This window comes from Coptis chinensis, chromosome 7, assembly GCF_015680905.1.
Source record: "Coptis chinensis isolate HL-2020 chromosome 7, ASM1568090v1, whole genome shotgun sequence".
In the NCBI taxonomy this organism is placed as follows: domain Eukaryota; kingdom Viridiplantae; phylum Streptophyta; class Magnoliopsida; order Ranunculales; family Ranunculaceae; genus Coptis; species Coptis chinensis.
This window is the reverse complement of record NC_141462.1, coordinates 57,834,287-57,850,156: the sequence shown is the minus strand read 5'-3', so window position 1 is coordinate 57,850,156 and position 15,870 is coordinate 57,834,287. Positions and strand designations below refer to the sequence as shown.

At 36.5% G+C, this 15,870-nt stretch overlaps 1 protein-coding gene across 1 annotated transcript; it reads right to left on the bottom strand.

Annotated features, from left to right (window-relative positions):
* Nucleotides 1-80: 80 nt before the first annotated feature.
* Nucleotides 81-15,595, bottom strand: LOC147488127 (regulator of nonsense transcripts UPF2). The gene is made up of 17 exons (XM_086572544.1): nucleotides 15,501-15,595; nucleotides 15,392-15,432; nucleotides 15,231-15,318; nucleotides 14,943-15,145; nucleotides 14,089-14,433; nucleotides 12,263-12,367; nucleotides 11,957-12,084; nucleotides 10,497-10,673; nucleotides 10,210-10,291; nucleotides 8,886-9,170; nucleotides 8,570-8,767; nucleotides 8,267-8,368; nucleotides 7,616-7,867; nucleotides 7,252-7,470; nucleotides 6,698-6,868; nucleotides 3,583-3,768; nucleotides 81-1,344 (listed from the first exon to the last, which is right to left on the bottom strand). The coding sequence occupies exons 2-17, from the start codon at nucleotides 15,428-15,430 to the stop codon at nucleotides 346-348; spliced, it is 3,579 nt and encodes a 1,192-aa protein (XP_086428670.1). The 5' UTR covers nucleotides 15,431-15,432; nucleotides 15,501-15,595; the 3' UTR covers nucleotides 81-345.
* Nucleotides 15,596-15,870: the final 275 nt, after the last annotated feature.

Sequence of the window (15,870 nt, the reverse complement as noted above, 5' to 3'; positions counted from 1 at the left end):
TGTGAGAGTGTTAAATAGTGACCTCAAGAGTTCGCTCACGCTCACGGACCAGTAATATTCAATCAGGTACAAAAACCATGTAAGAAATGGGCGATCACACGATCTATTCACATATAAGATTGGGATGGCAGTAAACATGTACACTCTTTAATGTAATATATATATATAATATTACACACAGGCCATGCCGAGTTAGAGGCAAACATTTCTTGACTGAAACCCACCCACCCATTATTTATACGAGTAACCTCCTCCCTTTGTTACTCAGATCTCCCTCAGTTCACCAGTAATATATCAACTAAGAAAGACAAAATTTCATCCCACTTGTACGTAGGTCGTTGCACTTCACCTCCTTCTGCCGTAATAGAGACCACCCCCACCAGAAACATGGCTACCAGGCCGATAACGCACTCCAGCACCTCTTCCCCCAGACCCGTCCCATGTGTTTCCTCTGCCCATTGATCTGCTCCCTCCAGTTTGTATCCAATTCGCTAGTTGCGTTCCAATCCCATTCTCCTCTTCTTCCCTGTCATTGTATTCCAAGATCAGTCTCTTGATGTTCTGCTTCTCTTCAAGTTCGGCAGCCTCTTTCTCCTTTGTGCTTTGCACTAGTGAGCAATCCCGGGGTATGAACATCTGCTTTGTTTGCTGTTTGCTTCCCCGTTTCACTAGAACCTTAACACGCACTTCCTTGTTCCTCTCACCACCATCTTCGTCTACTATCTCGTCTCCACTCTCTCCCTCAACACCCCTTCCATGATGATCCCTGGCTGATCCCTCAAACACATTCATTGGTATCATCATGTTTAAGGTTGGTCTGGACCGCAACTCCAACTTGCGTGAATCCAAGCTCTCTTGCATTATAGCCCTGAAATCCCGCTCAAAGTCAGCTTCTTCTTGGGGATCTACCTGTACCACCTTCTGTCTGACCTGAACGTCATCATCCTCATCAGAGGCAACAGGACCACCGCCATCATCATCATCAATGTCACTCTGACTTTCATCTTCCTGATTCTCTGATTTGTCCTCATACAAGTCATCTTCGTCTTCATGCCCATCTGCATTCATACTGCCGCTTCCTGAGTCACTTTCACTGTCTCCTATTGCATCTCCATGCCCTTTGCCATTTTCCCCAAGCCCATTTGCCATGACAGTTCCATTAGAAGAAGATATTTTGGTGGATCTTCCTGAATGTTTTGAAGTCTCTGTGTCCAACTGCTTCTCAGTACTAGTTTTATCGTTTAAGTTACTACGCTCATGTTCTTCGAGTTCTATAAGTGCAGTATTAACTTCCTCAATGGATGAATATCTGATCATGTTTGGGCGTAGATCCAAAAACAAGTCCTGCAAACGGTTAACCTGTAAGTTTTAATACGTTCGAAGTTGAAAGAAAATACCATACCAAACATTATAGATCTGAACAACAGACTAAGTAGAACTAGCAGCGAAACCATTTTACTTGAAAAAAGCATCAATTCATAAACGGTTCATCATGTGTCCACGAAGTTAACAAGTTCCCACAACCAGCCTAAATATAATTTATACTTTTACGTACTGTGCTAAACCATGACAACAACAAAAGAAAAAAAAAGTTTGTATACTTCAATAAATCCTTTTCATTAGCTCAAAAAACTCCTCCCCACTTCCATTTCGTTCAGAAAAACAACAGGGAAGATTTCATAAACGGAAGGAGGGAAGGCGTCTCTGAGACATCTCATGTCCTAAATGAGATGACCAGTCAAGAATCAGTTGAATCAACATCTGGTCCAGTGGAAAACTTAGAATTATAGATCATTTTCAAGGATAATAAACACTTCTAACTAAGCATTTGCACCCACTTACAATACGGATCCTATAATCTCTTCTTTAAAAGCATTAGATAATTAAAAGAAGAATGAATTAACACATGGAAGTCTTGTATATGGTTGTGAAATACTGAAACTCAGACCAACATATATATTTCCATTCATGTCTGAATGAGGGTGTGCTTGATTTGTGAGAATAATTCCAACTCATTTGTAGGCTAATCTCATTCGTTAGTCCATGTTAGTGGGAACTTTTTCCACTTAAAAACTGTAATCAATTACAGCTATTGAGTTGTAAAAAATTCCCATAGAAGCAAGGGTTTGATCCCATAATCACCATCACCTATTAAAATGGAAATTTCCAAGGGAATTATTCCCAAAGATCAAACACACCCTTAGTTCTGGCGCTACCCACCACTTGCTGAAAAACTGTAACAGATAGCGACTAAGCATAATGAGTTTACTGGGAACCTGTCTACAACTCAGAAGACAAATCATTTCAAAAAACAAACCATAGACATCTAATACTCTTAAAGGAAAAACAGGCACTGTTTTAGTGGAGCAACAGTGTTTTTTTTATTATTATCATTTTCTCATCGATAAAGTTACTTCCATCCAAAATCGAAGAATTACATATGGCTGGGTAGACCTTAGCGAGATGCTAATGATCAAATTTACCGCCCCAACCTGGGCACCCAATACAACAATGCTATATGCAAAACCATAGCATCCCAATTGCTTAAAAAATCATGGATACTATAATCTCTAGAAGGGGCAAAATATCTATAATTTCCGCCAAACTAGCACACATATCCTCCCTATAGCACCTAGACACAATCACATTCGGAAGGTGATCCGCAAGCCATTTAGCATTTGTGGAAAGTGGTTGATATCACCTCTACTGGTTCCCATAATGCTTATGCTTATAAGGCGGTGCCCAAGGTGTGTCGAAAGAGAAAAAAAAAAGGTTGAAACTCTACTAGCAACCTTGTATTATTTTTTGCCCTATTTGTTTAATTGTATTTAAGTTACATCAACACAGATATGCGTATCCGTATCCGATACAGACGCAAAGTGTCCGACAGCAAAAAAAAAAAAAAAAAAAACTGAGGTATACCACATACAATAGTGTGTGTCGTGTCACAGACATGGAAATGTGGAAACAAAGCCGACACAGATTGTTTTAAAATATGTCACATGGCGTGTCCATGTAACATAGAATTTTATTATTTACCCTGATACCATATGAAAATTTGTAAGATTTGCAGCATCAAAACATTCTAGCTATAACATTAATAAAAATTTTAAAGTTTTTACTTTAGAACCTCGGGTGTTGTGGTGATGTTCACTTCAAGGATTCCAGTGACTTTGACAACATTGTTAGCAATTAATAATAAATAAATAAAAGGGCCGAGTTCACCCTAGAGATGACCATCTTGAAAACTTGGGGCTCGATGGAATTATGACTAAATACAAAAAACCTTAAAGGTGAGTAAAAGAACAAGAAATATGCACACGTGGAGCAAAAAGTCGATCTACAAGTGGAAGAAAGGCAAGCAAGTTGTCAAATTTGTCTACAGGTTAAGACTTGTGAAAAGTATTGTGGGTATGGAGTACGGACTATGTACAACCGCAACTGACTGACCATATTAACGCATGATATATGTATAAAGTTACTTTTCAAAAAGATTACACGTGGTGAAAACAATTTTTTTCCATTTCTCAGTTAGTGGTTCTTAAAATATCAATTCCAGGATAAATAGGTAGCACAACTAACCTGCAGGTCAAACTCAATGTCTAGTGGTGTCGAACCTTTGCTGAGAATGTATCTCTGGAAATATACAAGAAACCTGTCAAGTTTCCTCTTTGAAGAACCTCTATCAAAGTAGTGCCCACATGTCTGGAGAAGCGTTATAACCATCCTAATGCGGAAACAATCTTCTGGCGGGTCCAGCACATCTTGCTTTATAAAAGAAATAAAGATGTATGAGGAGGTTGATATAAAAATAACATAGATATCAATGAACAAGCATCTAAACAGAACCACCAAGATATAGTGTTACAACAGTCCTCGATATTTTTTGTCCTTTTTCCCTTTCAAAGTTTCAAGCTAGCATATAACCTCTATAAATGTTCGAACTGATCCTTATAGAAAGGAACTTGTAAAACAATAACCATTAGCTGTCACATAACCTTATTGACATTTGTCATATATATGATGCCCCGCATGTAACCATATGACTACACACTTTACGTTGACAAACTACGTCAATGCCTTAAAATGAAAATTATAAGTAGAAAGGTTAACTAATGAATCTAAACAAATGTCAGAAGGCCCAGGAACATACCGGAGAGAAACCATGGTAGACAGATGCAAAGTGAAGCAAATTGAAACACTAAATGGAAAATCATACAAACGATGAGGTGATCTATCATTAACAGCATCTAGACGAGGATTCACGCAATTCTTTCTCAATTACATACCACGCCTATCTCTGGAAGTATTACTTATTTCTTTGAGAACAAAGAATTACAAATCCAAAAAAGGAAATTTGACTCAGGGACGCATACCATAACACATGCAACCACACATGCATACTTAAAACACGTGCAGAACTAACAGACAATCCCCCTTTCTATTTTCTTGTTCATCAGTATCATCCTTACCTCATCATTGTTGCCAATTCTCAGTGCTGGCTCATCCTTTATGGAAAAAAGGCGACCACCTAAGGCCTCTCTCTGAGAAAGGCCTCGTAAGTTGCCTGGTTTGTTGGAAAATCTCCAAAGTTCACCTTAAAAATAGGCCTTAATTTTGTTTATATCATAAAATCCCAATTTTTTTTCTAAAACTAGGACTCTAAACATGTAAATCCCTTCCTGAAAAAAACAAAAGGCCTCCTCACACAATACGTGGGGAAAAAAAATACTTCCCAAAATGTATAGGGCTCAATTCTTAGTTTCTTATGACTTACGTACTATTTTTCTTTATTAATATTTTGAGAAAAAAGGCCTCAATATGAAATCTGCCTTAGGCCACACTTTGGGTTGAGCCGGCCCTGCCAATTCTTCTAATTCCAGAATAGGAATCTTATTAGTCCATCTCAGTATTTAATGGCAACTTGGCCTAATCAGTAATAGTTGAACTGTTTTATCTTTGTCTTTTTTCCATTTTTTGGATTCAGTAGAACTCCAATTATATTAATAAAAGCAGGACGAAATACCAAATACGGTCTCCTAAATAAGGAAAAAACATGTAACACAGCTCCTAGCTTTCCAATATGGTCTAGGGCTTATAAAAACACTTTCACACACTGCCTACATTCTCAGCAAATTCTATTGGAAACTTTAGGGTATGTACTGTTCTTCCCCGAATATATGTAAATTAGTTGAAGTTAAGTTAGTTATTTTTGAAACACTGGAATTTCTGCAATCTTTTTTATTCATAATGTCGCTCTTCTTCTTGTGGTGTGCACTGTGCAGCACAGATTAAAATTCTCACTGTAGATAACCTCATTCAGAGGAAGAAAATCATTATTAATTTTTGTCTAGGTTACATGGACATACCATATTTTGAAAAAAATCTGTGTCGGATGTGTATCCACGTGTCCATGTCGGACACATTTTGTATGTGATTTACCTCAACATTTGATATTTCACCGTGGCACACACTTCACATCTGTGTTGGACACAGACACCTATCCGTGTCAATGTAACTTAGATTTTTGTCCCTTATGTATGTCCGACGCAGTCGGTTTCTCACACTCTCATCCACTGTAGTTTCTCTTGGGAGGTTTGGACTTATTTTGTCCGCCAGTCAAGGGTGGTTTATGTTACTCCCGGTCAGTGAAAGATCTATTAGGTTCTTGGGTTCTAAGGGTGCATTCCTTGAGAGTTCTTATCTGTAGAATATCCTTCCTTTTGCAATTATGTGGGGCCTTTTGAGGGAGAGGAACATGAGACATTTCAAGGAAGCAGAAGAGGTCATCTCAATAAAAGGCTTAATATTTCTCTGGTCAAAGGTTTGGGAGAAATGGAGGACACACCTTTTGGGATGTTGGTGTTCCGTTGGGAGGCTTTGCTTCGCATGTTGTAATTAATTCAGTTTTCCGGTATTCTCTTTGTCGTTGTTTTTTTTTTTCTTTCCTTGTTTCTTTTTCTTGCCTTGTAATAGGATATCTCATCCTAAACTCCCTTTATATATTAATATAAAACCTCTATTTTACCGAACAAAAAAAAAAGGGATACTCTGAACTTGGGTCCTGATACTTGGACACCAAAAAAGGCAGGATGCATGTCAGAAAAACTACATGAGTATCTATTTCTTTTTCATATATATTTGGAAACGCCACTTCAGTACTGTATATACTTCCTGACTAGTCTGAGATTCAATGTGTATGAGTGTATGATTGTATGAGTGCATATAGTTGCCTTTAGCACCAAAATTTCCTGAGACTTCTCAATGTGCTCTTACATAAAGGACTAGTTATTGCCCTTGCCTTCAGCACTGCCAAAAAATTCGGAACGGCCTTACCTAAAGTTATTAAGCATCAAGGACAAAAGACCATGTTTCGCCAAGCCACATACTATGTTTACACTAAAAGAAAAAGGAATGGCAAGGTTGTTAAGATAACGAGTGTGCTAGGGATGTTCCAAAATAGAATGCAGCGATAAGTTGGAAGTCAAAGCTACTTTTGAGGATGTCTTTTCTTTCTAACTTTTGTTCAGCTTGTAGGTTTTCTACATACTTCTTCATTTTAATGAAAATATGAAACTCTTTACCAATCCAAAAAAAAAAATGCTGTGACAATTTTTCTTTATCCTACAAATATGAGCTATAACAAATTAAGGAAATTCCAAAGAAGTTTATCAGCAGAAAATTTACAATTTCATACCTCCGATGTCCCATGGCCAAAAGCGAGAATCAGATATAGTGTTTCAAAAATAACAGAGGAATCTATATGCTCATAGTTGTAGAGCTCCCCCAAGAAGCGCATATGTGCAATGCGTCTTTGCTGAAAACTATAGTCATTCAACTCTAAACCCAATCTAATCTCCTCCAGAACCTGAAATAATCATAACAATCTATAAGAAAGCCAGGACAAAGTGAAGGTATACACATAACAATGATCAACTGATATAATTGAAGAACTGCAATTAATCACGTTCGAATATCCCTATTTTAAATAGTAACATTTGATTATCAAGTGAAAACCTAACTATGAGTGAGTCTGCGTGTTGTGAGTGTGTGTGTGTGTGTGATTGTCAAGTGTCCAGTAGCTCAATTGGTCATGGCCCTGGTGGTTGTATCAGGAGGTCTTGGGTTTGATTTCCACTTACATCGGTTTTTTTTGGGGGTTCAATTTCTTTACACCTAGTTGCTTGGGCTGTAAGCATCAACCTCTATTATAAAGAGGTTTTTTGTTAGAGAGAGAGAATAGGAACCTACCTTGTCCACAACTGCCACAGCAAATTCATCATGATAACGACTCAGACCAGCTGTAAGCGAAGCAATCAGGTGAACTTGGCTATATTTTCCCTTGTGAACTTTCATAAAACATTTTATGAGGTATGGTTCGCATTCATTCCAGGGCAATTTACGCAACTGTCTCAGAATATGCTCAATGGAGGATTTGTCCAGGTCCGTGAAAAGCAGCTTTCTAATATACTACAAAAAGAAAAAGAACAAAGGGGAAGAAAAACATTTTAAGAAAGCTATAAAATCTCCTGGTTGCTGTCAAAAGGAAAAAATCCACATGACCACATTGGTGAACGTATTAGCTGATTCATATCAAGTCAAACGTAAGCTATACCTGATGCAAAGGTGGACGGGTTTTAGACACTCGAGCAGATCTTTCAGGTGGTTTGCACAGATAATAAGCGTTTTCAACAAGGGTGCTGTGACGAGGATCCAAATTTTTGACGTTTTTCAACCGCATCAATATCTCCAACATGTTCGCCATGCGTATTGTTGTTTCAGGAGATCGATACAGAAAACGCCCACAGGTCTCAAGAAGGTTGCATGCAACATCAATGTTGTGATGAGTAAAGTCATCAAGACACGCCTGATTAAAAGAAATAGCGTCCTCCCATGAGTATAATTAAGACTATTCTAACCTGAATGAGTTTGTTTTCCCCACTAAAAGCCACATATGCCAAAATTCAAGAATGAAAGATACTAAAAAAATTTCTATTTTCTTTCTTTTCCCCCCGAATGTTTTTAAGATACTAGAAAAGTACCGGAAAGTTAACTGAAGTATGTATTGAACACTTTTTCATATAAGATCAGGAGATGAGGGCTCAAAACAATCTACTGTTACAGCTCAATATCATCTTAATCTTAAACTTATCTCAAATATCTTTTGGTAAAATGAAACACAGAAAGGAAACCTTGTAGCAGAACTAGCATTCAGAACACAAATTAGAACAATAGGCATAGTGGCAGAAAACCAGTTTCATCTCACCTTCAAGCAGCTAAAGACAAGACCAGCTGGGGCAATCTTAAACTTGCAGAGCTCTCCAATAAACCTTATGTTTCGGATCTTTGTTTCAATGTTCATTTGATCCTGAATCATATCGCAATAAGAAAAGAACAACAATTTTGAGAAAATGAAACATCGAGATCATCAAACGAGTTTTTCTCTTCTTTGTGGAAAGAAGAAAAGGAATAGTATGACTACAAAAATTTGAATGGAATAAAAAAACAAAAAACAAATGGAGATAGAAGAAAGCCTTTTAAGGGGCGTTTACCAATTGCAGTAACAAACCTTTTTATTTATCAAGTTGTTGAACTCATTCTCCAAGCTCTGCAGAAGCATGGAAGAAACATCCTTCATACACGTTGAAAGTGTGGCTACCATGCGAGAATAGTAGGGCAGCAACTCCAAGGAAGTTCTAGGAACACTGAACAATGCACGTGCAAGCCTATTTCGATTTGATTTCGAATTTAAGTAACAAAACTCTACCTGCAGAAAGAGCGGGGGTAATATTCTCAGTAAGAACGTCTGTGATGGTTTAGAAAAGGGAAACAAAAGAAAAAAAAAAAAAAAAAAAAAAGAAAAGGGAAAGACAAATAGTAATTACAGTCAACTGATCGATGAGGTCCCGGCTGACACAACCCGGAAGTCTCTGTAGCAGAGCATCTAGATTTGTCCCTTCAAGACCTTTCAGTTTCTCTTTTTCATGCTCTCCTTTTCTTTCAACATCCTTTTCTTTACCTCTATCCTTGTCCAAATCTTTCGTCTTTTCTTTTTCTTTATCCTCTTTCTCTTTCCCTTTCTCATCAGCTTTTACCTCTTGTGAAGCTTCAGAATCCTTAGAACATTCTCCAGCATCCACAGTACCTTGGTCTGGCTCAGATGAAGATACCTTAGGTACAAGAATTCTTCACTTAGTATGCAATACGTAAAAGACTATCACAATAAAGAGAAATGTTAAATAAATGTCAGAAGCAAGCAGAACGTGATTAATAGCAAGTAGGTTCCGGAGTGTGACTTAATGCCAAAAGGCATAGTGCTGTTAATCGTCCAATAACCTGTCCTGCATAGCCCCATATGGAGAAATCAACACTTCGAATCCCGTGTTCATATAATCTCTAATCTATCAAATGCTGAGAACTAATGTAGCCTCGGGTACGAGAGCATTGACCCATTCCTGCTTAGTTTTTCTTCAATCTAACACTATATGCAAGCTACCCAGAGACATGTCATGGCTCTTGCTTCTCATAGTAAAACTTGTTTCCATGTATGTAGAGCCTGACTAGACTAACCTGGGACATGTCATGGCTCTTGCTTCTCATAGTAACTTGTTTCTGTATGTAGAGCCTGATTAGACTAACCAGGGGTTACCCCCCACCCTCTCGAAATAAAAGCAAAAAAAGGTGAGCGTGTTCTTTATGTAACCCCAATACGTACTGGTAAAAGTGCTCAGCTGCTATCTTTTTTTTTTTTTGATTGGTAAGCCTGTTTTTTAAACGAGATCAGTAACTCATTGGTGCGGCAGGGTTCGAACCCCAGACCTTTGGTATCATCACCCAAAGGTTTTACCAACTTTGCTAGTTGGCACCTGCTGCTCAACTGCATATCACTTGTTATAAGTACAAGCAAAGTGAATTAGCTGCAAATCCTGGTTTTCTCCAGCTTAAGAATTTGTTCGTAAGCTTTTGTGTTCTTTTATTTTTAGCTCTTTTTTTGTCTTGTTGCTTTTACGGTGCATAATTGTTCTTCGTTTATCACATCAAGAGAATGTCAAACAGAAATTCCTAATAGAGGTCAAGAGAATAATTTGGTGCAAGGGAAGATGATCTGCTGCAAATTTTATAATAGTGCATTTACAGATATATAGCTTTTTCAAGAGAATACGCTTTGATAGAGACTACAAAACAAGATGAAAGATATAGATTCCTTACCACTGGTTGCTCCTGTGTTTTAGCAGATTGTTCGGCACTCTTAGACTCTGATTCCCCCAACAAAACAGCAGGAACAAATGCTCTGGAGAAGACATAAACATAAATATAAATACATGTCAAAACAAAGACTCTTGTTGAAGAGAACCCCAATTATAGTATTATACTGATTAAACCTTAAAAATAAAAACAGAACCACTGTCTTATCACTTAACCAACAGCAACCAGAAACATTCAGAAAGATTCTTTGTATACTGACAAGCAATCTGGAATATACAACCAAAGCAAACCTGAGATCAGGTAAGCATTCGTAGAAAGCCCTTGTATCTTCATCATCCCAGACAGGTTCAAGAGCAGAAGATTCTTTTCCAGTCGCAGGGGATGATGCATCATCTCCAGTTGTCACCCTAGTTGTATGCCCATCATCGGGCATTACTGGGGGTTGTGTATCAAGTGCTTCTGCTAACCTGTAGGGAGTTACAAGAATAAGAATAACAATAAAAATAAATCAAGGAAACACAACAAAGTGTCCTTATAATTTATAGGTTGTGATATATTATTGCTAGTCTAGTTGCTTCTCAAGAGCAAACTGTGTTACGTAGTTTAAATGTCTTCTAAGAGCAAATAAACATTTCATCTCTAAAAAGTGTTACGGAATTCGCAAGGCCAGCCAAGCCTATCTTCAAAACTAGAGTTGGAGCAGAAATTACAAAACATGGAATTCTAGTGGGGTTTGCTTTCCTAGATTTCAACATAGAGTACTTCCAATTTTTCTATATCACGAATCACAGAAACGTGAAACTATAATCCTTGTATGCTACTGGTAGAAAAATCATTGCCAATATGATGGATCCTGAAAACAAACCAAAAAATGAACCTCAAGAACATTCTGCATAACAACCAATTTCCGGCTGTACAAAGCTTAAAATCAAGTATCTCCAACTATTTTTATTATTGGTAAAATGATGTATATATACATTTAACCATTCAGTTAAACTTTGTAGAATGAGATACCCAACTCAGACACAACGAGGGGAAACACAAACATGACCACTAAAAAAAAAAAACTACAACTGAGAAAAACAAAAGTAAAGAAACTGTCTTCATGTTATCATGTAACCCATCTGAACATAAAATTCACAAACAGTGCGTCTCTCCACTCCTCCCAAAACTTCGACCAAAGAAAGATGAATCCCTTGAGCCCTATAATCACATGTACCATAGAAGTCAGAGACTCATCAAAGTGTCTCATGTTCCTCTCTAGCCATAAAGCCCACATGACTCGTTAAATCATGATACGTTCTTCCCCTTTATTTTTCTCCCTTTCAAAGGATGTAGTAGTTTAACTATTTACCTTACATTGACTTATTTAGAATATTTGATTGGTTCTCTCCAAGTCTATGTATATAACTATAATTTAATGTTGGGTGGTTCACCGTGATCGTCAATTTTTTTTGGGAACCATAACTACATACACACAAAAGTTCACACCAGAAAGCATATAGCCATAGAAATTACACACACACACGCACACACGCACACATATAAGAACAGCAGTATCCATACAAACTGTACAACACATCCATCCTAACCCTTACAAATATGAATAACAATTAAGTGAGACAAATCTTTATAGTTTCTCCAATTGCTTGAAATTTTATTGTTTCACCTGGTTTTCAAGTAGCACAACCTCAAAAGAGCAATGATATATTGAACTGACAAGGAGAAAAGAGTTAATAAAGAAGTTTACGATGCAACACCACGGAATAATTGGTCATAATATTTTCGCAGCTTTTCATATAAATTTGCATTTTCGTCACTCAGTTCCCCTTTAGCATTCAAAATCTTGGCATTTTCATGCTCCAACAGGCGAAGAGCCTGTTCAACAGGACAAACAGTAAGCGTTCAACAATTATTCGGAATAAGAATATACAACAAAATGAGTGGAAAAAAAATTAACAGAGGAGATTCCCCCTATCTAAGTACAAACTGGTGTTGCAGCACTGGTTGACGTATTAAAAAAAGGAACTCTATGAGAGGTGAAAATGGTACTTACAGTATGCTCAGACTGAAGAAGTTCCACGGCAGCATCATAATATGTAAAAAATGCCTTTCTGAATATTTTCTTTTGATCTGCTGTGATATTCAGACCCTTAAAAAACTGCACAACAGTGTAAGAAGGCAACCCATTCTATAAAAAGCTTTAAGACAAGAACATATTGCTGAGTGTGAAGAAAAAGATTGTTGACGGCACTAAAGCATTCAAAAGAAGACAGAATGAAGGTCCTGGTAAAATAGCATTGCACCCACATTGCACATTTCCTCCTTGTAAATGATGTTATCAGTTATCGCCTACATACACTTCTACCATTGCTACTTTTTGTTTTTTTTATTTTATAAATAACTAAGACTGCAACACAATTTCAATATATTCAATATGTAAGCTAAAAAAAAATTTAATGCCATTCTGCAGGAGTTACCTGTAGGGTTAAGAGACCATATATGAAACCAATTAAAAGTAAAAATATCCTGTTTTGCATTAGTTGTTTCTATGTGCTCAGTAAAAGTAGATATATCTTATATATCACATGTATCCGATACAAGTATGGTCAAATAGAGTGAACAAGTTTACTCATTTCTCAACTTTTAAAAGAATATCATATGGATCTAATTTCTATAGCAAAGTTGTCTTCTCATCTTCGCATTAGCAAACATTTCCAGATGATAATGGAGATACTTCACGTTCTCAAAAGTTTGATTGGTGTATTTTATGTATTGAAATCATTGTCACCAAATACGGCGTTTTTTTGAAAAAAACGCGTTTAAAACCCGAGATATTGCCAAGGCGTCTGGTTCCAGTTTAAAACCCGGGTTTTTCAAAAACGCGCTTTTAAAGCGTTTTAAACCCGTTTTTTTAAACTTAAAAACGTTTAAAACCCGAGATTTTGAAAATCTCCGTTTAAAACTTTTTTTTTTTTTTTTTTTTTTTTAAACGCTAGAAAAGAAAAAGGGTTTTGGAGTTTACCTTTTTTGAAGAGTGGGGCGTTAGATTGACTTATTGAGACCGTTCTATTTTGCTTTGGACTATTAATAATTAATTGAAAATTTTAAAGTTATTAACTTATTTGTAGTACTTAATTATGCCATTATGGTTGGTAATTAGTAGTATCTTATTTTGAGTAGTGTTTTGGCAATTGAATCTAAAACTTATAGTATTTGGATGAGTAATGATAATTTGATATTATCATGTATTTGAATTTTCTTTCATTTGTATTATTATTATTTTTATTTTATGTGTCTATTTTTTTTTCCACTTTTATAGAAAATCAAACTCTTTATCTATTATATTATTTATCATCGGTTTTACCGCTTTTTTTTACGTATTATAATCGTATTATAACGCTTTTAAACCCGCTTTTACCGTTTTAAACTTTTTTTTTTTATGCCCCACGTTTTTTTACGCTTTTTTTTCCGTTTTTTTCCCGAGACGTTCCGTTTAAAACACGAACTAAGTTTTTTTCAAGTACACCGTTTTAAACCCGTACCGTACTTGGTGACAATGATTGAAATACAGCTTCATGTAATGGTTCAAAACTCTTTAGATGAATTAATATAAGTAAAATAATGTGTCCTGTCAACTGAGACTGATAGGAACTGTAGTATTTGTCGACCTACAGATGGACTAGACAATTCACAAATCAAGAAGCAATAAGACACTAAGGAAAAAGGCGTTATATGATATAAAGATGCCATCTTAGAGAAGTAAAGAACTGTCTTTATAGACAAACTACACACACAAGCAGATCTTACATCTGATTTGTGGAATATAAGGCAACAGTGTCAGGGAAGATTAGTTACGAAAATACCAAAAAAAAGATGTACCTCTTCGTAAATGTCTAGTACTGACTGAGGAAGGCCAAGAAAAACTCTCCCTTGCCGAGCAAAACTTGTAAGGAGGGACAAATTTGTTTGGCTATTGTCACGGTCCTTCAAGGTTTCTATGCTAGTGAGATCCTTTATGATGTTGATAAAAATGCTGGCATCGTCTATAACACCAACAAAATAAAGTTCCATCAATAGTTTTAAAGTGCTGCGCTTTTTCAAGGCTTTCAAGTTCCTATCACAATCCAAATCATCCCCAGATTTTCCAGGCAAGAAGACTTTCAGAAGACATTGAACTAAGGTGGAAGAAAAGTCTTTGTATCTTTGATGAAGCACCGAGCATATCTATAAAAAGAACATGTAAATGCAGATAATAAGTTCATGTTATATATTACAAAATATAAGATACTGCTGAAAGTTCAGAGGAGAACAATCTAAGCAATTAAAAGTAACCAGAAACTAGAGGGATTAAAAATGAAAACGCATCTGGCAATAATTGTCTTTCTTAACGCTTGTGTTCTACATTATGATATAAGATAGAATCATAACAATGTGGCAAAAAGTAGTAACAACGATAATAATGGTGGGATTGCACATTTGAAGCATGCCAAATTTCAAGTGTTTTGTGAGGCTTATATCAGTCAACTAAGAATATAAATGGCTACATCCTTACTTATTATTATCCCTATTTGCCCTAGTATCTCTTCTCACATAAACTTTTCTTAATTCCTCTCACAACTATTTCCCTACATGAGAGAACTTGTTAAAAGCTCAAATTGCATTAACTATTAATTCTAACACTTGTTTTTCCGTGAAAGACTAACGGATAATTTAATTAAAAGGACAATAATAACCTGAACAGCTGCTTGTATGTCTGAAGTTTTGAGCTTGGCATCACAGATAGCTGTCACGGCTTCGCTAACAAATTTACTTAAGTTGACACTTTTTAGATCTTCGAGCATCACTTCCCTCTGCTCTTCATTTATCTGTTTAAGCTTCTTAATAACAGCAGTATTGCGTTTAATGCTGGAGTCTAAGGTCCTTAAGAAACCTGAATCTGGTCATATACACTTTTTTTTTAGTACAAATATGATTCATCCTTCATTTGAGAGTTGAGAGCAAATAAAATAAAAATATTATACCTGGTCTTTCAGGATTCAAATTAGTTTGACGCAAAGCCATCTTTGCCACAACTGACTTTTTAAATTCCTCAAGACGAGCAGCACTTTCCTGATAACACAATTCATAAATCAATATTCTAATTACATTCACTTTTGAATAATAATAATAAAATGAGGCTGACCTCATCACCAACTGCACGTTCATCATCCGGATGATCCATCCCTACAAAATAATATTTCCCATGAATGAAATTACTGTGAGTAAAATTGTCGGCATAAATTTTATCGTACCTTCACGTCGGACGTGTCTCGTTAGTTAAATAATGGGTTTTACGGAGCGAAGAAGAAGAAGTAGTTGTTTTTTGGATTGGGCTTAATCAATGGGCCTATTGCCCCAATCTTTTCTTATTCTTATTATTATTACTAAGAGTCCTGTTTCCTACACCCACGAAATTGCATTCGGCTGCCTCCAACCAAGTCCAATAGAAATAGCCCAATACCCGAAACGCAGTTAGAAATAGAGTTGTCGGTTGTAGAGAACTTGGTGAAGATTGAGAGTTGGAGTTTAGAGTTTGGAGTTTGGTTGAACACTCAATTCTCATTGCCTTAGTTTATTGAATAGTTTCGTTGTGGAGTGCAAACAAGAACAGTTTCGTTGGTG